This window comes from Puma concolor, chromosome D3 (genome assembly GCF_028749965.1).
Source record: "Puma concolor isolate L17-30 chromosome D3, mPumCon1.1.hap2, whole genome shotgun sequence".
NCBI classification, from domain to species: Eukaryota; Metazoa; Chordata; class Mammalia; order Carnivora; family Felidae; genus Puma; species Puma concolor.
Genome location: NC_141678.1, coordinates 56,960,532 through 56,976,631, shown reverse-complemented (window position 1 = coordinate 56,976,631; position 16,100 = coordinate 56,960,532). Strand labels below are relative to the sequence as shown.

The following is a 16,100-nucleotide window of genomic DNA, read 5'->3' as shown; positions in this document are numbered from 1 at the left end:
GCTTGCAGCTCCTTAGATTCTGGAAGCTTTTAGGATCTCAAATTTGTCCTGTATTTTAAGAAATTCCAGAATGATACAGGTCTTCATCCCTTGTGTGGTGCATGCAAAGGGCTGGCCCTTTTAATCTGTGAATACTCGTCTTTCAGTTTGGGGACATTTTCTCGAAAAATCTTTACTTAAAGCTCAAACTTTATTCAGCAGCAGATCATTCACTGGGGAATGGGAGTTAGAACCCAGTCCTTATTGATCATCAAGGAATGCATACTGGGAAGGTGTATATTATCTTCGGGTTGTCTGAGCATCTTCAGAATGTTTGGTAAAATGGTTTATGCTAAGAATCTCAGGCAGACTTTACTTCAGAAACCTGAAGTTTCTTTACTACTCAGGCAAACTTTACTTCAGAAGACCCTGATTAAAATTTTAGTTCAAAGCCTTTTACCTGGCCTGCCACATCTTTCGAAACTTCTTATTTCTTCATCCTCATCCTTAGCCACTCATGGCCTGCCATCCTTCAATCCCAGCAAATATAAAATTTCACTGGTCCCTCAGTTTCGACTACATGGCACTCAGCTTTCCCCAACAACTCCAATCCCACTCTCTCCACCCTCCCCCCCAACACCTTCTTTGTGCTTTTATAGTATCCTGTAGTTAGCTCCATCAGAACAGCTACCATGTTGTTTAGAATATCTATATACCATTCTTCTTTATTAGCCTATCAGCTCCTAAAGAGCAAAAATCTGTGTCTGACGTTTGAATTCTCAGTGAGTATCACCCATCTGGTACTTAGCAGATGATCTTTCTACTAGGACCTTATTTCTGCTAACTTTCCACTCTATCCGAAGCAGGCTCTGCACTGACAGCAGAAAGCCTGAGTGCAGAGAGCCAGATGCGGGGCTCTCACCAACCCCGCAACTCACCAACCATGACACCATGACATGAGCTGAAGTATAAGGCTTAACCAACTGAGCCACCCAGGCTCCCCTTACACTATAAAACTTTTTATAAACACTGTTTTACTTTTTTCTTAGCTTCATCTTCTGGGATGATCTGGATATTTGGTAGAATTCAAACCCAAGAATAGTTCCTTATTCTCTTTGCAGCCTTCAATTACTGTCCATTTTCTCCTTAAACTACCTTCTATGACTTCACACCACTGTCAGAAATTGACTGCTCCTGTTTCGGATGCCTCATTGCCTTGACTAACTTAACCTACCCACCATCAGAGTGAACACATTCCCTTCCGCACTTTTGGACTGTCTTGCTATTTGTATTAGTAGCTGCCTCAACAAATAATCTTATCCTGTGAAAGTCCCCTATTGGTGCAAGAATTTCTTCAAATTTAATGTCATTGTAGATTAACTAAGCGACAAGTTTCTCCCCTAACCCTTAGGTCTGGTACAGTTGGAATAAAGCAGCCTTTTCTCTCGTCATTTCGGACTCTGGTAAGGGCATACTTGGCGCGGGAGGGGGTGGGGAGGGGAGAGGTCATACCAAAAGGTGTGGTTTTTTTTTCTTATTGTTGTTTATTACCAAGTGGTTTTCAAGCGTCTCTGTTCTCTCCCTAATTCCCTACTTCCCTCTACAACTACATTTTCCAGGAGTCCCTATGGAAAGTAGATGGAAGAGGAAGCCAATATGTGGGGTTGTGGCCTCACATTTTTAAATTTACTTAAAAGGTTATCTGAGGAAATATATACGTATATATTGGTGCCAAAATATGTGTGTAGGTGGGTTGTCACCTTTTTAAGGGCCATTAGGTTCTCCCGTGAAAGAGTGGGGTGGGGGCGGGGGTGGCGTCAAATCTTTTCCTTAAAACAGTACTACTTGGAGTACAACCAACCCCAGTAGCGCGGATGGTATTAGAGGCAGGTTGAACTGAAAGGCAGAAAGCTAAGGAGTCTTTCCTCTCTGTGATCTTGGGCAAGTCACGAAACCTTTGGACTTATTTCTTGTTAAGTGGGAATAACTTTACCGGGTTAATGAAGAAGTAAATGGAATAACCCAAGTAGAAGCACTCTGAAAAACAACCACCCCGGGTTTTGTAACCGGAATGCGGAGCAGTCGCATTCCCAACCGTCGGGGTTATCCCCTTCCGCTAACTCGGAAGTCGCCTCACCAAAAGCCTCCTGCGGCGGCGACTCGTCTCCATGGCAACCGCTCCCTCAACCCGGGCCGGCTCCCAACCCAGCGGCGAGGACCGGAAGCAGCTTCCGACCGGGCGCTTTCCCGGCATCTTCCGGAAAACGCGGGGTCGCTCTTCCCCGTCGGGAGGTGAGAGCCGAGGCCCCCTCTGAACCCCTAGGCTGCATGGAGAGGCGTCCTCACCCGGGGTTTGGGCGGAGGTGGCGCGGACCTCGACGACACCCTGAGACCGCCCTCCCAGCCCGTCCCTCCGCACAACCCCTCTTCACGCCCGCTCCTGTCACCCCCCGGCGTTTCCCTCGGCCCTCAGCCGGTCCTGCACCTCTAGGCCCCCTAGCCGCGCGCCGGGACCCCCCTCCCCTCGTCCTCCCGGTGCAGCCCCGCGGCGCCTGCCGCCACAGCCGAACCCTCTCGGCTCCCCGCCGGCGCGCGCTCACCTGGCCTCCGCGCAGCGTCCTCAACGCCCGCGCGCGGCCCGCGGTCTCGCGGGGCCGGGGCCCCGCGCGGGAGAGGCGTGGGCGGGGTGGGGCAGGTGGGCTACGCGTCCGGAGACCCTCCGGCGCCAACCTGCGGCGACTCGGCCCCGCTGGAGGAGGGGTGGCTGGGGTGAGCGTCGGTCCTCCGCCGTAGCACCCCGCTTTCCGGGCTCTCGGCGAAGCCTCCCCTCCAGGGAGGGAGCCCGTTGGTCACAGGCCCGCGCGTGTGTTGGCGGTTCGGTCTCCCAGTCTCCTGTGTAGCGCCGAGAGCAGCTGTGGAGGTGGCACGCGGCTGCAGGTGCTGAAGAGGCAGAATGCGTGCCGGCCGCCACTCTCTCCGTGACTTCCAGAGGCTTTTAGTTTAGAGTCCCTCAATGTAACGCTCCCAGACGGCGTCCGAACTCATGGCCTCAACCTTTCCCGCCGCCCAGGTCTCGACCCTAGATTCTCCCCCGGCGCAGGACCATCTGGGTCTGCTGCTCCTTCTCGGCACCCGGACCCCTGCCCCCGGCCTCTTGACCACGCAGCACTGTGGGTAAGTGGATGGCCCGGAATCAGGCCCCATCCCTGCCCCTTTGCCCGTGGTCACTCTACCTGAGCTTGGCAGGTTCCTCATCTACAAGCCAGGCATGGAAGTAAGGGTGCAGGACTTTTGAGAAGGTTTAAAGGAGTTTCTCTTTAAGGTGCTGAGAACAGTGCTCGGCACATGGTTAATACTCTGTGCCAGCTGTTATCATTTGCTGCATAGCAGTGTATATAACGTTCTTCTATTTACTTGGTAACGTTGTCTCTCACCTGCTAGAGTTTTAAGAAGCCACGGGTCTTGTTCAGGTCAACTGCATAAAAAAGAAAAATCGGGTCACCTATAAGATTTTGTAATCAGCCATCAGTGATCAGTGATGCATATAGTGCTAGAAGTTTCTTTCCACCCCCTTCCTGCTGACAAGCTCATGATACCTGGAGAAATTACATCACTGAGTTGCTGTTGACATTGTGAATTGGTGAACAATCGTTTCAGTAATTCCTTTGATAGTACCTAACAAGACATTTGCCGCTCTCCTTTGACCCCAGCAAGCCAAGTCCTTGGGATATCCTTGAATAATTTGAAAGGAGAAAAATATATTCCTGAAAATGTGCCTCCCATAATTATTTATGGTAGTCAAACTTAGAAACAACCTAAATATTCTACACTAAAGAGATAGGCAAATAATGCAGATGTTATGGATGGGAAGTAGAAGTGAATATGAAAAAATAGAAGTACATTAAGATTAGGGAATGTACAATTACTTTTTCTTTTAAATAGTTCCTTTAATGTCAAAATAGTATTGTTTTAATGCTGTTCAATAGTATTAAACTTAATGTTTTATTTAATACTGTTTAATAGTAAGTGTTGAAAAGAAATCCACATGAATACTTCTCTCATGAGACTATTTCTTAATGCTCTTTGCAACAGGCTAGAAAAAATTAATTGGCTGTTTGAGCGTGCCCCAGAGTCATAATTTTTCTCAAGCTTCCCTTATTTCTGTTCTCCAGGAGTTCCTGCACAATCCTGGCTGATCTCTTATTGTGATATTTAGTCAGCCTTATGTGCAAGATTTTCAGAATAAATGGGGAATTACTCATGCATATGAATTAATGCCATCTTAGCTCTTCAATTCTCTTAAGGAAGTATTCTTTGAAAGCATGGTTTATGTTAAGATTAGGGCAGTACTTTCTGTAACAGTGTTATGTTTCTTTGTTTTTAAATTAAAAAAAAAGTTTTTATTTTGAGCATGCATGGGGGAGGGGCAGAGAGAGAGGGAGGGAGAGAGGGAATCCCAAGCCAACTCTGCAGGCCTTGATCTCACAAACCGAACCTGAAATCATGACCTAAGCTGAAATCAAGAATCAGAGGCTTAACCTACTGAGCCACCAGGTGCCCCCAGTGTTGTATTTCTAAGAAACGTGTCTGTGTCTTGTTTCCACCTGTTTGTTTAATCGTATTTAAGGAGCGTCCTTAAGGAAAGCTCACCTCCCTGAAGATTAAAGCCTACTTATTTATTTCCAGTCCAAATGTCTGCAAAATTGAGAAAGTCCTCACTCCATCCACAACCTTCAGAGGAGTCTGACAGCATTGTGATAGTGAAGATGGAAGAGGAAGAGCAGATCTGTGATCTGGACTCCAGCCTCCCCTGGAGCACCTCCTGCAGCCCAGAGACCTTCCACCAGCGGTTCAGGCACTTTGGCTACCAGGAGTCGCCTGGGCCCCGGGAGGCTCTGAACCGGCTCCGGGAGCTGTGCCATCAGTGGCTGAGGCCCGAGGTGAACTCCAAGGAGCAGATCCTGGAGCTGCTGGTGCTGGAGCAGTTCCTGGCCATCCTGCCTGAGGAGCTGCAGGCCTGGCTGCGAGAGCACCGGCCCGAGAACGGAGAGCAAGCCGTGACTATGCTGGAGGAGCTGGAGAAAGAGCTTGACGGGCCAACTGAGCAGGTAAAAAGGCATCAGGCACGGATGGGCAACCAGGCTGGGTTAGAAGCTCTGGGCCATTATTGGGGTAGAGCTCTCAAATTGTACTCCCACTGAACACGCTAAACACGTTGGGTGGTGAATGTACTCCCAGCTGTGCCAGAAAACTGAACACGGCTGTGCTTTCTTCCTCCCTTTTCCTGCGTCCCAGGATATTTCTACATAGTTTCTTCTCTCTTATTTTATTTCAAAGTCCCAACGTGGGTCTCTTCTTCAGCCTCAGGTATGCCTAACTGCTTTCAGGTGTTTTTTGGACAAAATGAAGACATGCTTGCAGAGAAGTTGTCACCTTGGGAAATTCATCGGGAATCACCAAATAGCCAGATCAAGCCCATTAAGAAGCAGCTGCCATTAACATCACGGGAGTTTCACTCAAGACAAAAAGGTGAGGGGCAGGATTCAGTTCATGGTGGGAGGTAAAGGTGGCCTCTCACCTGACCACACACATCTCAGCTGCTCTCTGTAAGAGGTCTCAGATCTCCCCTCCTGCCTCTTCTTCACGTGGGAACTTCCATCATTATATGTTGTGCTAATAATGATCACTCTCAGTATTTTGTTCTTGTTTCTTACCCATAGAATCTTGTAATACCTTTCAGATTTTTAAATCCTTGACATCATCTCCATGGGATTTTCAAACCTTTCTTTAAGAATCATGACCCTTTTTGGGGCTCCTGGGTGGCTCAGTTGGTTGAGCATCTGACTTTGGCTCAGGTCATAATCTCACAATTTGTGAGTTCGAGCTCCACATCAGGCTTGTTGCTGTCAGCGCAGAGCCCGCTTTGGATCCTCTGTTCCTCTCTCTCTCTGCCCCTCCCCCACGTGCTCTCTCTCTCTCTCTCTCTCTCTCTCTGTCTCTCTCCATCCCCCTCTCTCCCACCTCATAAACATTAAAAAGAAAAAGAAGCATGACCCTTTTCTCAAATGAAATTTTACATGGAGTCCCAGCAAGTAAAACAGATGAAAACACAGCTACTCTAACTGAAGCAGGAGCAAGCACTGTTGGTCCACAAGGGCACCAACCTGGCCTGTTCTCAGATGTTTTACCTTCAGGCAGCTCCTAAGGGCCCTTCTAAGGGACCATAAAGTCACAGTCTACCTCATCATATCATACCTAGTCTACCTCATCATATTCTGTTTCTTCTTGTTTGGTTACTGGTGACATCTAGTACTATAATCGCCATATTGCTGCTAAGATGACTTTGCCCTCCTGTGGTGACTCAAATTTGAATATTTTTCCTCACATGCTAAACTGGCCTCTGTTGCTCCTTGCATCCCCCCCTTTTTTTTTTTTTTGGTATTTGTTAACAGAAGTAATTTTCTATTTATTTTATTATTTTTTTTAATATAATTTGTTTTCAAGTTAGCTAACGTACAGTGTATACAGTGTGCTCTTGGTTTTGGAAGTTGATTCCTGTGATTCATCACTTACAGTGCTCATCCCAACAAGTGCCTTCCTTAATGCCCATCACCCATTTCCCCTTTCCCCTTGCCCCCCCCCCCCCATCAATCCTCCATTTGTTCTTTGCATTTAAGAGTCTCTTAATGGGTTTGCCTCCCTCTCTGTTTGAAACTATTTTTCCCCTTCCCTTCTCCCATGGTCTTCTGTTAAGTTTCTCAAGTTCCACATGAGTGAAAACATAAGATATCTGTCTTTCTCTGACTGACTTATTTCATTTAGCGTAATACCCTCCAGTTCCATCCCCGTTGCTGCAAATGGCAGGGTTTCATTCTTTCTCATTGCCAAGTAGTATTCCATTGTATATATAAGCCACATCTTCTTCATCCATTCATCAGTTGATGGACATTTGGGTTATTTCCATAATTTGGCTATTGTTGAAAGTGCTGCTGTAAACATTGGGGTACATGTGCCCCTATGAATCAGCACTGCTGTATCCTTTCGATAATTCTTTTATTTTTATTTTTATTTTTATTTTTTTTTCCTTTGGATAATTTTTTTTTTAATTTTTTTTTAACGTTTATTTATTTTTGAGACAGAGAGAGAGCATGAACAGGGGAGGGTCAGAGAAAGAGGGAGACACAGAATCTGAAACAGGCTCCAGGCTCTGAGCTGTCAGCACAGCTGACATGACCTGAGCCGAAGTCGGACGCTCCACCGACTGAGCCACCCAGGCGCCCCTCCTTTGGATAATTCTTAGTCGTGCTGTTGCTGGGTCATAGGGTAGTTCTATTTTTAATTTTTTGAGGAACCTCCACACTGTTTTCCAGAGTGGCTGCACCAGTTTACATTTCCACCAACAGTGCAAGAGGGTTCCCATTTCTTCACATCCTCACCAACATCTTTTGTTCCTTGAGTTGTTAATTTTAGTCACTCTCACCAGTGTGAGGTAATATCTCAATGTGGTTTTGATTTGTTTTTCCCTGAGGAGCGATGTTGAGCATCTTTTCATGTGTCTGTTAGCCATCTGGATGTCTTCTTTGGAAAAGTGTCCGTTCATGTCTTCTTCCCATTTCTTCACTGGGTTATTTGTTTTTCATGTGTTGGTTTCGGTAAGTTCTTTCTAGATTTTGGATACTAACCCTTTATTCGATATGTCATTTGCAAATATCTTCTTCCATTCTGTTGGTTGCCTTTTAGTTTTGTTGATTGTTTCCTTTGCAGTGCAGAAGCATTTTATCTTGTTGAGGTCCCAGTAGTTCATTTTTGCTTTTATTTCCCTTGCCTTCAGAAACGTGTCAAGTAAGAAGTTGCTGTGGCTGAGGTCAAAGAGGTTGTTGCCTGTTTTCTCCTCTAGGGTCTTGATGGTTTACTGGCTCACATTTAGGTCTTTAATCCATTTTGAGTTTATTTTTGTGTGTGGTGTAAGAAAGTGGTCCAGTTTCATTCTTCTTTATGTTGCTGTCCAGTTCTCCCAGCACCATTTGTTAAACAGACTGTCTTTTTTCCATTGGATACTCTTTCCTGCTTTGTCAAAGATTAGTTGGCCATACATTTGTGGGTCCATCTCTGGGTTCTGTATTCTATTCCAGTAGTCTGTGTGTTCGTTTTTGTGCCAATACCATACTGTCTTGATGATTATAGCTTTGTAGTAGAGGCTAACGTCCAGGATCGTGATGCCTCCCGCTTTGGTTTTCTTTTTCAACATTACTTTGGCTATTGGGGTCTTTTGTGGTTCCATATAAGTTTTAGGATTGTTTGTTCTAGCTTTGAGAAGAATTCTTTGCATCACTTTTTACAAAAGTGCTTCAAAATGGCTAGCATAGCTTTTCCATTGCAGACACTAAAAAATAAGTGCTATGGAAAGAAAAACCAAAGCAAAATGAGGGGGATAAGTATTATCAAATAAAGTGGGGACAGAGTCTTATTAAATAAAGTGGTGGAGAAGCCCTCTTTGATGAGTGACATCTAAGCAGAGACCTTCCTTCTAGATGATCATGCTGGATAAAATGGGAGTCAGAAATGAAAAGGGAAACCCCAACTGGGAGTATCTCCCCTCCTCCCCAGCACTGCTTCCTTATTCTATGGGGTTTGATCAGCTAAGTAAAGTTAGAGTTTTTCCAAGAGAATTTTAATAAGAAAATATAGGAAAAATAAAATACAGAAATGTAGAGATTTAGAAAATATTTCTCTTACTGGATAAGTACCTGCTCCCAAGAGGCTTGTGCCGGGGACTTAATACCTCCAGTCTAGCAGTTGTCTTGGCTTAACTAAGAGAAAAATGAAAGTCTGTTCACACTCCATCAGGATCAAGAGGGAACCATCCCTGCTTCAGCGGCTTTTTGTGGCAGTGACTACAAAAGTAATTAGCCTTAAAGCCAGGTTTTAGGATCTCAGAGTTGGCAAGGACTATGTTCTACCTCTGAATGTCCTCACAGAGGCCTTTTCTACATTTTTTGTTTTGTTTTGTTTTTTATTTATCCTTCATCATGATAAGTGCACTCCTTAATCCCCATCCCCTTTTTCTCCCATTCCCCCACCCTCCTCCCCTCTGGTAACCATCAGTTCTCTATAGTTAAGAGTTTGTTTCTTGGTTTGCCTGCCTGCCTCTCTCTCTCTCTCTCTCTCTCTCTCTCTCTCTCTTTCTCCCTCTTTCTCCTTCACCCCCCACCCTGCTAATTTGTTTTGTTTTTAATTCCACATATGAGTGAAATCATGTCTTTCTCTGACTGACTTATTTCGCTTTATATTATACTGTCTAGCTCCATCCATGTTGTTGCAAATGGGAAAATTTCATTCTTTTTTGGCTGAATAATTTTAGTGTGTGTGTGTGTGTGTGTGTGTGTGTGTATACATCTTCCTTATCCACTCATCTATTGATGGATACTTGGGCTATTGTAAATAATGCTACTTTAAACATAGGGGTGCATGTATCCTTTGAATTAGTGTTTTTGTATTCTTTGAGTACATACTCACTAGTACATTTGCTGGATAATAGGCTAGTTCTACTTTTAACTTTTTAAGGAACCTCCATACTATTTTCTACAGTGGCTGAACCAATTTGCATTCCCACCAACAGTGCAAGAGGGTTTCTTTGTCTCCACATCTTCACCAACGCTTGTTTCTTGTGTTTTTGATTTTAGCCATTCTGGCAGGTGTGAGGTGAGATACCTCATTGTAGTTTTGATTTGCATCTCCCTGATGATGAGTGATGTTAAGCATCTTTTCACATGTGTGTTGGCCATCTGTATATCTTCTTTGGAGAAATGTCTGTTTATGTCTTCTGGGCAAAAGACAATTTTTCAATTGGATTATTTGTTTTTTGGGTATTGAGTTGAATCAGTTTGTTATATATTTTGGATACTAACCCTTTATTGGGTATGTCATTTGCAAGTATTGTCCCCCATTCAGTAGGTTGTCTTTTAGTTTTGTTGATTGTGTCCTTTGCTGTGCAGAAACTTTTCATTTTGATGTAGCCTCAATAGTTTATTTTTGCTTTTATTTCCCTTGCTTCAGGAGATATTTCTAGAAAAATGTTGCTATCACTGATGTCAGATTACTGCCTTTGTTCTCTCCAAAATTTTATGGTTGTGGGTCTCACACTTAGGTCTTTAATCTAATTCAAATTTATTTTTGTGTGTGGTGTAATAAAGTGGTCCAGCTTCATTCTTTTATGCCAGTACCATACTGTTTTCCTGTCACTTTGTAATATAACTTGAACTTTGGAATTGTGATACCTCCAGTTTTGTTTTGTTTTGTTTTGTTTTGTTTTGTTTTTCAAGATTGTTCTGGCTATTAAAGGTGTTTCATGGTTCCATACAAATTTTAGAATTATTTGTTCTAGTTCTGTTGGTATTTTCATAGGGATTGCATTAAATCTGTAGATCGCTTTAGGTTGTATAGACATTTTAACAATATTTGTTCTTCCAACCCATGATCACTGAGTATCTTTCCAGTTCTTTGCATAATCTTGAATTTCTTTCATCAAATGTTTTATACTTTTCAGAGGATAGGTCTTTCACCTCTTTAAGTATATTTTTAGATATTTTATTGTTTTTGGTGCAATTGTAAGTGGGATTGTTTTCTTAATTTCGTTTTTTGCTTTCTGTACATTGATTTTGTATCCTGCAACATGACTCAATTTACCACTTGTAGTAGTTTTTTGGTGGAGTCTTTAGAGTTTTCTGGATATAGTATCGTGTCATCTGCATATAGTGAGAGTTTTACTTCCTTACCAATTTGGATGCCTTGTATTACTTTATGTTGTCTAATTGCTGTGGTTAGGACTTCCAGTACTGTGTTAACTGAAGGTGACAAGTGTGGACATCCTTGGATTTTGACATTGAGGTCACTTTAGAGTTTGAGGTATCAGAAGTGAATTTGAGACAATCCTTACCATTTACAAAATTATTTCTATTTAAACCAGTAATAATGCCATTCAACTAGTACTATAAAATACATACAAGAGTAGAGGTTTTTCATAAATGGATGCTTTGTGCTACCCTTGATTTGTTTGAGGTGTCTGTTATCTCAGTCTGTAATTCTCCCCCCTTTTCCCCCTAATTTTTATATTTTGAGCTTATTTTCTATATTCATTTTTGACCCTTGGCTTTCCTCATTTCATTCCTCATTATTAAACTTTTCTCTGTTGACCCTCACACTAAGTCTTGTCTATTACTACCCACTGCCACATTTGTCTCCTCTTCTGCTTGTTTCTCTGCTTCTCCCATTATTCCTTATCTTGTAGTCTCTTTTCTTCCAGATTTTCTTCAGTCTCTGATATATCTTTTTACCTCTACTCACCATTCTACTTTTTGCATGGTGCTTTTCTTCTCTATAGTTGACTGTCTCCTCAGTATGTAAAGCTTTCCCTCTTGCTTTATGATGTTCTCAATGTGTTCTGTCTTAGCATCCTCATCTTCCACACTGTGATGCTATTTTACAAACATGCTGGCTAATAAATAATCCATATGTATTTCATTTGGATCATTCAATTTACCTTTCTTTCTGAACAGAGAATGAGTGAAATTGCTTTTCTCTATATTATTTCAGCGAAAGAGAGCAAAACTATCAATGTGAATTCAGCTTCGAGGCAAAAGACTCCTCCAACCATAGAACTGCCTTACAATATTTCTGACACCCTTCATATGAATGCTTCCCAGAGTTTCACGTATAGAAGAGCTTGTGAACAAGATAGTGGGTTTGAAAGAAAACAGAGAAACTCTTCTGGAAAAAAACAACATAAGTGTGATGAATGTGGCAAAGTCTTCAGTCAGAGCTCAGCCCTTATCCTACATCATAGAATCCACAGCGGAGAGAAACCTTATGCATGTGATGTGTGTGCAAAGGCTTTCAGCCGAAGTGCAGTCCTGATTCAGCATCGACGAACTCACACTGGGGAAAAACCCTACAAGTGTCATGAATGTGGGAAAGCCTTTAGTCAAAGCTCAAATCTTCTCAGACATAGGAAAAGACACACTAAAGAAAAAGTCCCATCAGTGTTGTAAGGGAATCAAAGCATTTGCTCAGAGCTTTGTCAGCAGGATAAGACAGAAAGCACACACACTCTTTCAGTATTTCAGTAGTTTTTAGTGGGCACTGGTTTGCTTTCAAAAGTCGTAAGAGCTACAGGAGAGAATGTAGAATATCTTCTATCATCGTTTGCTTTTTTGCTTATCAGTGCAGTGTCAATCCAGATGTTTGAGATTCTAAAGCTGAATTCAAATTTCCATCCCCAGGGCAGCTCTTCCTTGAAAAGATATTCCCAAACATGTCCTATTTCCATTACTAACACAAGTAATAAACTAGTATATTTCTTTTTAGACAAACATATTTTCCCTGTTGAGAAGGAATCAGTATCAAGATAAGTGTTTTCTTCTATTCCATAACTTGAGCATTGGAGTTCTCAGACCAAAGATTAGAGCATTTTAAAATTTTTTACCATTTGTTTTCTCTTACCAGATTCAAAATACGAGAATAGGATTGAGGAGACTCAAAAGAATTGATACCTTCAGACCTAGGCTGAAATGTCCAGGTTCATTGTTAGGAGGCAGATGAGTAAAGGCACTTAATCTCTTATGGAAATTCACAAAAGCCTATATACTATTGATGATACTAAGTAGTTTCCTATGTAGGAAATAAATAATCTCCTTTACAATGTAATTTGGAAATAAATCCGTGAAAACATTAAGATGGCTCTACATGTCTTAGGAACATTCTACATAAGGAACATTCTAATAAATAGGGCTATCTGTGGGTGCTCATATAAGGTTCATGGTCATCTTAAAATGAAAAAAGGGAGATGAAAATACTGTCCAATTAAGACTGATATAATACAAATATTAGCAAGTGTGGCGTGTGATGGAGAAGTACCACAGCTTACATGGAAAAGGAAAAGGAAACCCTTAACAACTGACCACTATCCTTCACTGTTCTTCATGGCCCCCTTTCTGGCATAAATCAGCTGTGAATATGTTTCAGGCATCACAAGACAACCTTTTCAGGGTCTTATGCATGCTTAGTAAGGCTTGTTTGTAGACAGGTTGTCAGGACATGAGACCCTGGGTTTTGATGCTCTGGTACAAAAGAAGACATTACCAAATTTCAATTTAAAGAGTCCACTGAGTTTTACCCATAGTTAAATCAATTAGATTTCTTGTTTAAAAATAAAATGACTGACTTGTATGTTATTAAAATTATTCTGACAGTGTACAACATAACGTTTCCTTTTCTAGAGATTCTTGATAAAACTATTACAAGAATACATGCATTATAATGTTTTTTGTGGTGCCACAGTTACCCAATATGGAAAGCAAACATCAGAAATGAAAGTCTTCAGGAGAAGGGAAGAGGGGACTCATAGTAAACTTCTTTGTCTGAGCGGGTTTCTTGTGAAGTATAAACATTGCATTATCAAAATCCAACCATATGTAGTGCTTAGAGTAACTCCAGACACAAATATGGGATTACTATGCTCTACTTAGAATATTAATAACATAAGATTGGTAAGGAGAGAGGTGAATGTAAATTGTAATTACAGAATTTTCTGATAGTGATTATACTTTGTAGCTGTAGTTAATAGGAATATAGGGTTTTGTATATTTTCAGTTATTAAAAGTGTAGGAGTATTTGGGCTCATTCTGTTCATAATTATAGAAAGGAACAAGCCATCTATTAAAGCAGCAAATGCCTCAGAAATCTGTATTGTGAATTATTGCTTAATTATTGAAAGAGTTTGTTGTTACTATGTGAATAAAATGACAGAATCTTAATCAACTGTTCTGAGGGAAGTTGTCTTCATTTGGTGCTGCCATAAACCTTAAAAGGTTGTATTCCCTGCATTGTGAGTAATCTGAATTTCTCCACAAGAAGGTGGTATGAGTCATATCATCTAAGTTCATGACGAAACTTTTAAGGCTGTTGCTGTGTACTGAGTGATCTTGCACTTATAAAAGTCACTTACTTAGGGGTGCCTGGGTGGCTCAGTCGGTTGGGTGTCTGACTTTGGCTCAGGTCATGATCTCATGGTTTGTGAGTTCAAACCCCACGTCTGGCTCTGTGCTGACAGCTTGGAGCCTGGAGCCTGCTTTGGATTCCGTGTCTCCCTCTCTCTCTGCCCCACCCCACTCATGCTCTGTATCTCTCTTCTTCAGATATAAATAAACATTAAAACCATTTTTTAAAAAGTCACCTAATGAGTGGAAGGGGCTAGTTTATTTAAATGGAGAATTAATATGATTTCGGCTAACCTTGATTTTTAAAATTAGCACGATATTAGCACCCCTATTAGATTAATTCCCACAGATGTTAAATACTCCCAAGTGAAATCGGTATTTTTAAGAATTTAACTTCCTTGGCCTTTAATGTTAGCTATAAGCCTATGTTCTCTCTTTACATGAAACCAGATCACACGTTTATCATTGTCCTTAAACTCACCTGTATCAGGAATGATTCTGGATGCAAAATCCACCTTTGATGGTTTAAACAAATAAGGTTTTGTAACCAGAAAGCTGGAGGTTAGTTGATGCTGGCTGTCAATCAGCAGCTGAACAACAACTGGTCTGGATGTGGTCTCTGCCCTTTGGTCATTCCCTCATGTTTATTTTATCAGGCAAGAGAGCTTCAGGAATAACATCCAGGATCAAGTCAGGAAGAAAAAGGAAGTGGAGCTCCAGCAATGGCCATCTCCTTTACTAGGAAAAGTAAAAGCTTTCCAAGAATCCCCAGCAAAATTCTGCTATGTTTCCTTTTTGCAAATGTGTTTCAGAAAGCATGGGTTTTCAACCTCTAGAGGGGAAGCAGCAGGGCAGGTGGGGATTAGGAATGACAATGGGTCAGCCAACAATGTTTGCTATACTCCTTGGCCACCTTCTTCATGGGCAGATGGCTATGATTTTGCCTCCTGCATTACAGGGGGGAAAAATAACTTAAAAAAACTTTCTGCCATCAAGTTTGCCAACCTATCTACACTTCACCCATCATTTCCCATCTTCAGAATTAAAGAAGAGGGGTCTCGCTGGCCCCTCATCATTCCTTCTCACCTCTGAAGGACCTTGGCTGCCGTTAGTAATTACCTATCCCCTCTTCTATTTCTTCATCCTTTGCCTTCCTTGAGAATGCATCTCTTCAATATTTAAAGATGGTGATGTGATTGACTCTCCAACTCTATACTTTTCTGGTGCGTCCACAAAATTTGAGATGGTAGCTAATCCCTGAGTGAGGGGGAGCAAAGTGACTTAGCTTTGACTTCATATGCTTCCATTTCTTTCAACCAAAATGATCTTTCAAAAACATATGTTTGATCATGTCACTTCCTTGCTCAAAACATACGCTTCCCATTGCTTTTATTTTTTTTTTAAATTTTTTTTTCAACGTTTTTTATTTTTATTTTTGGGACAGAGAGAGACAGAGCATGAACGGGGGAGGGGCAGAGAGAGAGGGAGACACAGAATCGGAAACAGGCTCCAGGCTCTGAGCCATCAGCCAGAGCCCGACGCGGGGCTCGAACTCACGGACCGCGAGATCGTGACCTGGCTGAAGTCGGACGCTTAACCGACTGCGCCACCCAGGCGCCCCCCCATTGCTTTTAATATACAGTTAGCTCCTAAAAGTTTTTTTGAGACTCTTCATGATCTGACCACAGCTTACCTCTTCAGTTTTATCTCTTGCCATTGCCTTCATACTCTATGCCAAAGATATTCTGAATTTTCAGAAGTTCTCCTGCCTCCAGCCTTTGCATGTGCTCCTTTTGAACTCTTAACATCTTCTGCACTTAACTCCTATGTATTCAGATTTTAGCTTAGGCTTCTTCCAGGAAGCCTACCCTAACACTCTGAGAGTAGGCTGGGGACCACTACCACACCCTTCTATTTGTTACATAGCAGTCTGTTCTTACTGGTATTTATTACCCAAAATATTTTTAAAATATCAAGCTGCAAATATGGCCCCAAAGAAGAGGAGGAGGAGGAATGATACTTTGGGAAGAAAGAAGACATGAGATAAATGAAAAGCCCTCTTGCCCCTGGTAATGATGAGGCAAAGAGATCAGACACAGGTGTCCCTTCATCTCTGCAGCCAATCCC

The 16,100-nt window shown here is 42.2% G+C and overlaps 1 protein-coding gene across 1 annotated transcript; it reads left to right on the top strand.

Annotated features, from left to right (window-relative positions):
- Positions 1-2,167: 2,167 nt before the first annotated feature.
- On the top strand, positions 2,168-13,790 carry ZNF396 (zinc finger protein 396). Its single transcript, XM_086682752.1, has 4 exons — positions 2,168-2,271; positions 4,666-5,087; positions 5,367-5,508; positions 11,572-13,790. Exons 2-4 carry the CDS (start codon positions 4,671-4,673, stop codon positions 12,024-12,026), a joined length of 1,014 nt encoding a protein of 337 aa, XP_086538878.1. The 5' UTR covers positions 2,168-2,271; positions 4,666-4,670; the 3' UTR covers positions 12,027-13,790.
- Positions 13,791-16,100: the final 2,310 nt, after the last annotated feature.

What these genes read in the sequence shown, in the direction of transcription:
- ZNF396 (XM_086682752.1), top strand. Translation starts at nt 4,671, where the DNA reads ATGTCTGCAAAATTGAGAAAGTCCTCACTCCATCCACAACCTTCAGAG. An exon ending in TTGACGGGCCAACTGAGCAG is followed by an intron (nt 5,088 to 5,366) that starts GTAAAAAGGCAT and finishes AACTGCTTTCAG; the next exon opens with GTGTTTTTTGGACAAAATGA. An exon ending in GTTTCACTCAAGACAAAAAG is followed by an intron (nt 5,509 to 11,571) that starts GTGAGGGGCAGG and finishes ATATTATTTCAG; the next exon opens with CGAAAGAGAGCAAAACTATC.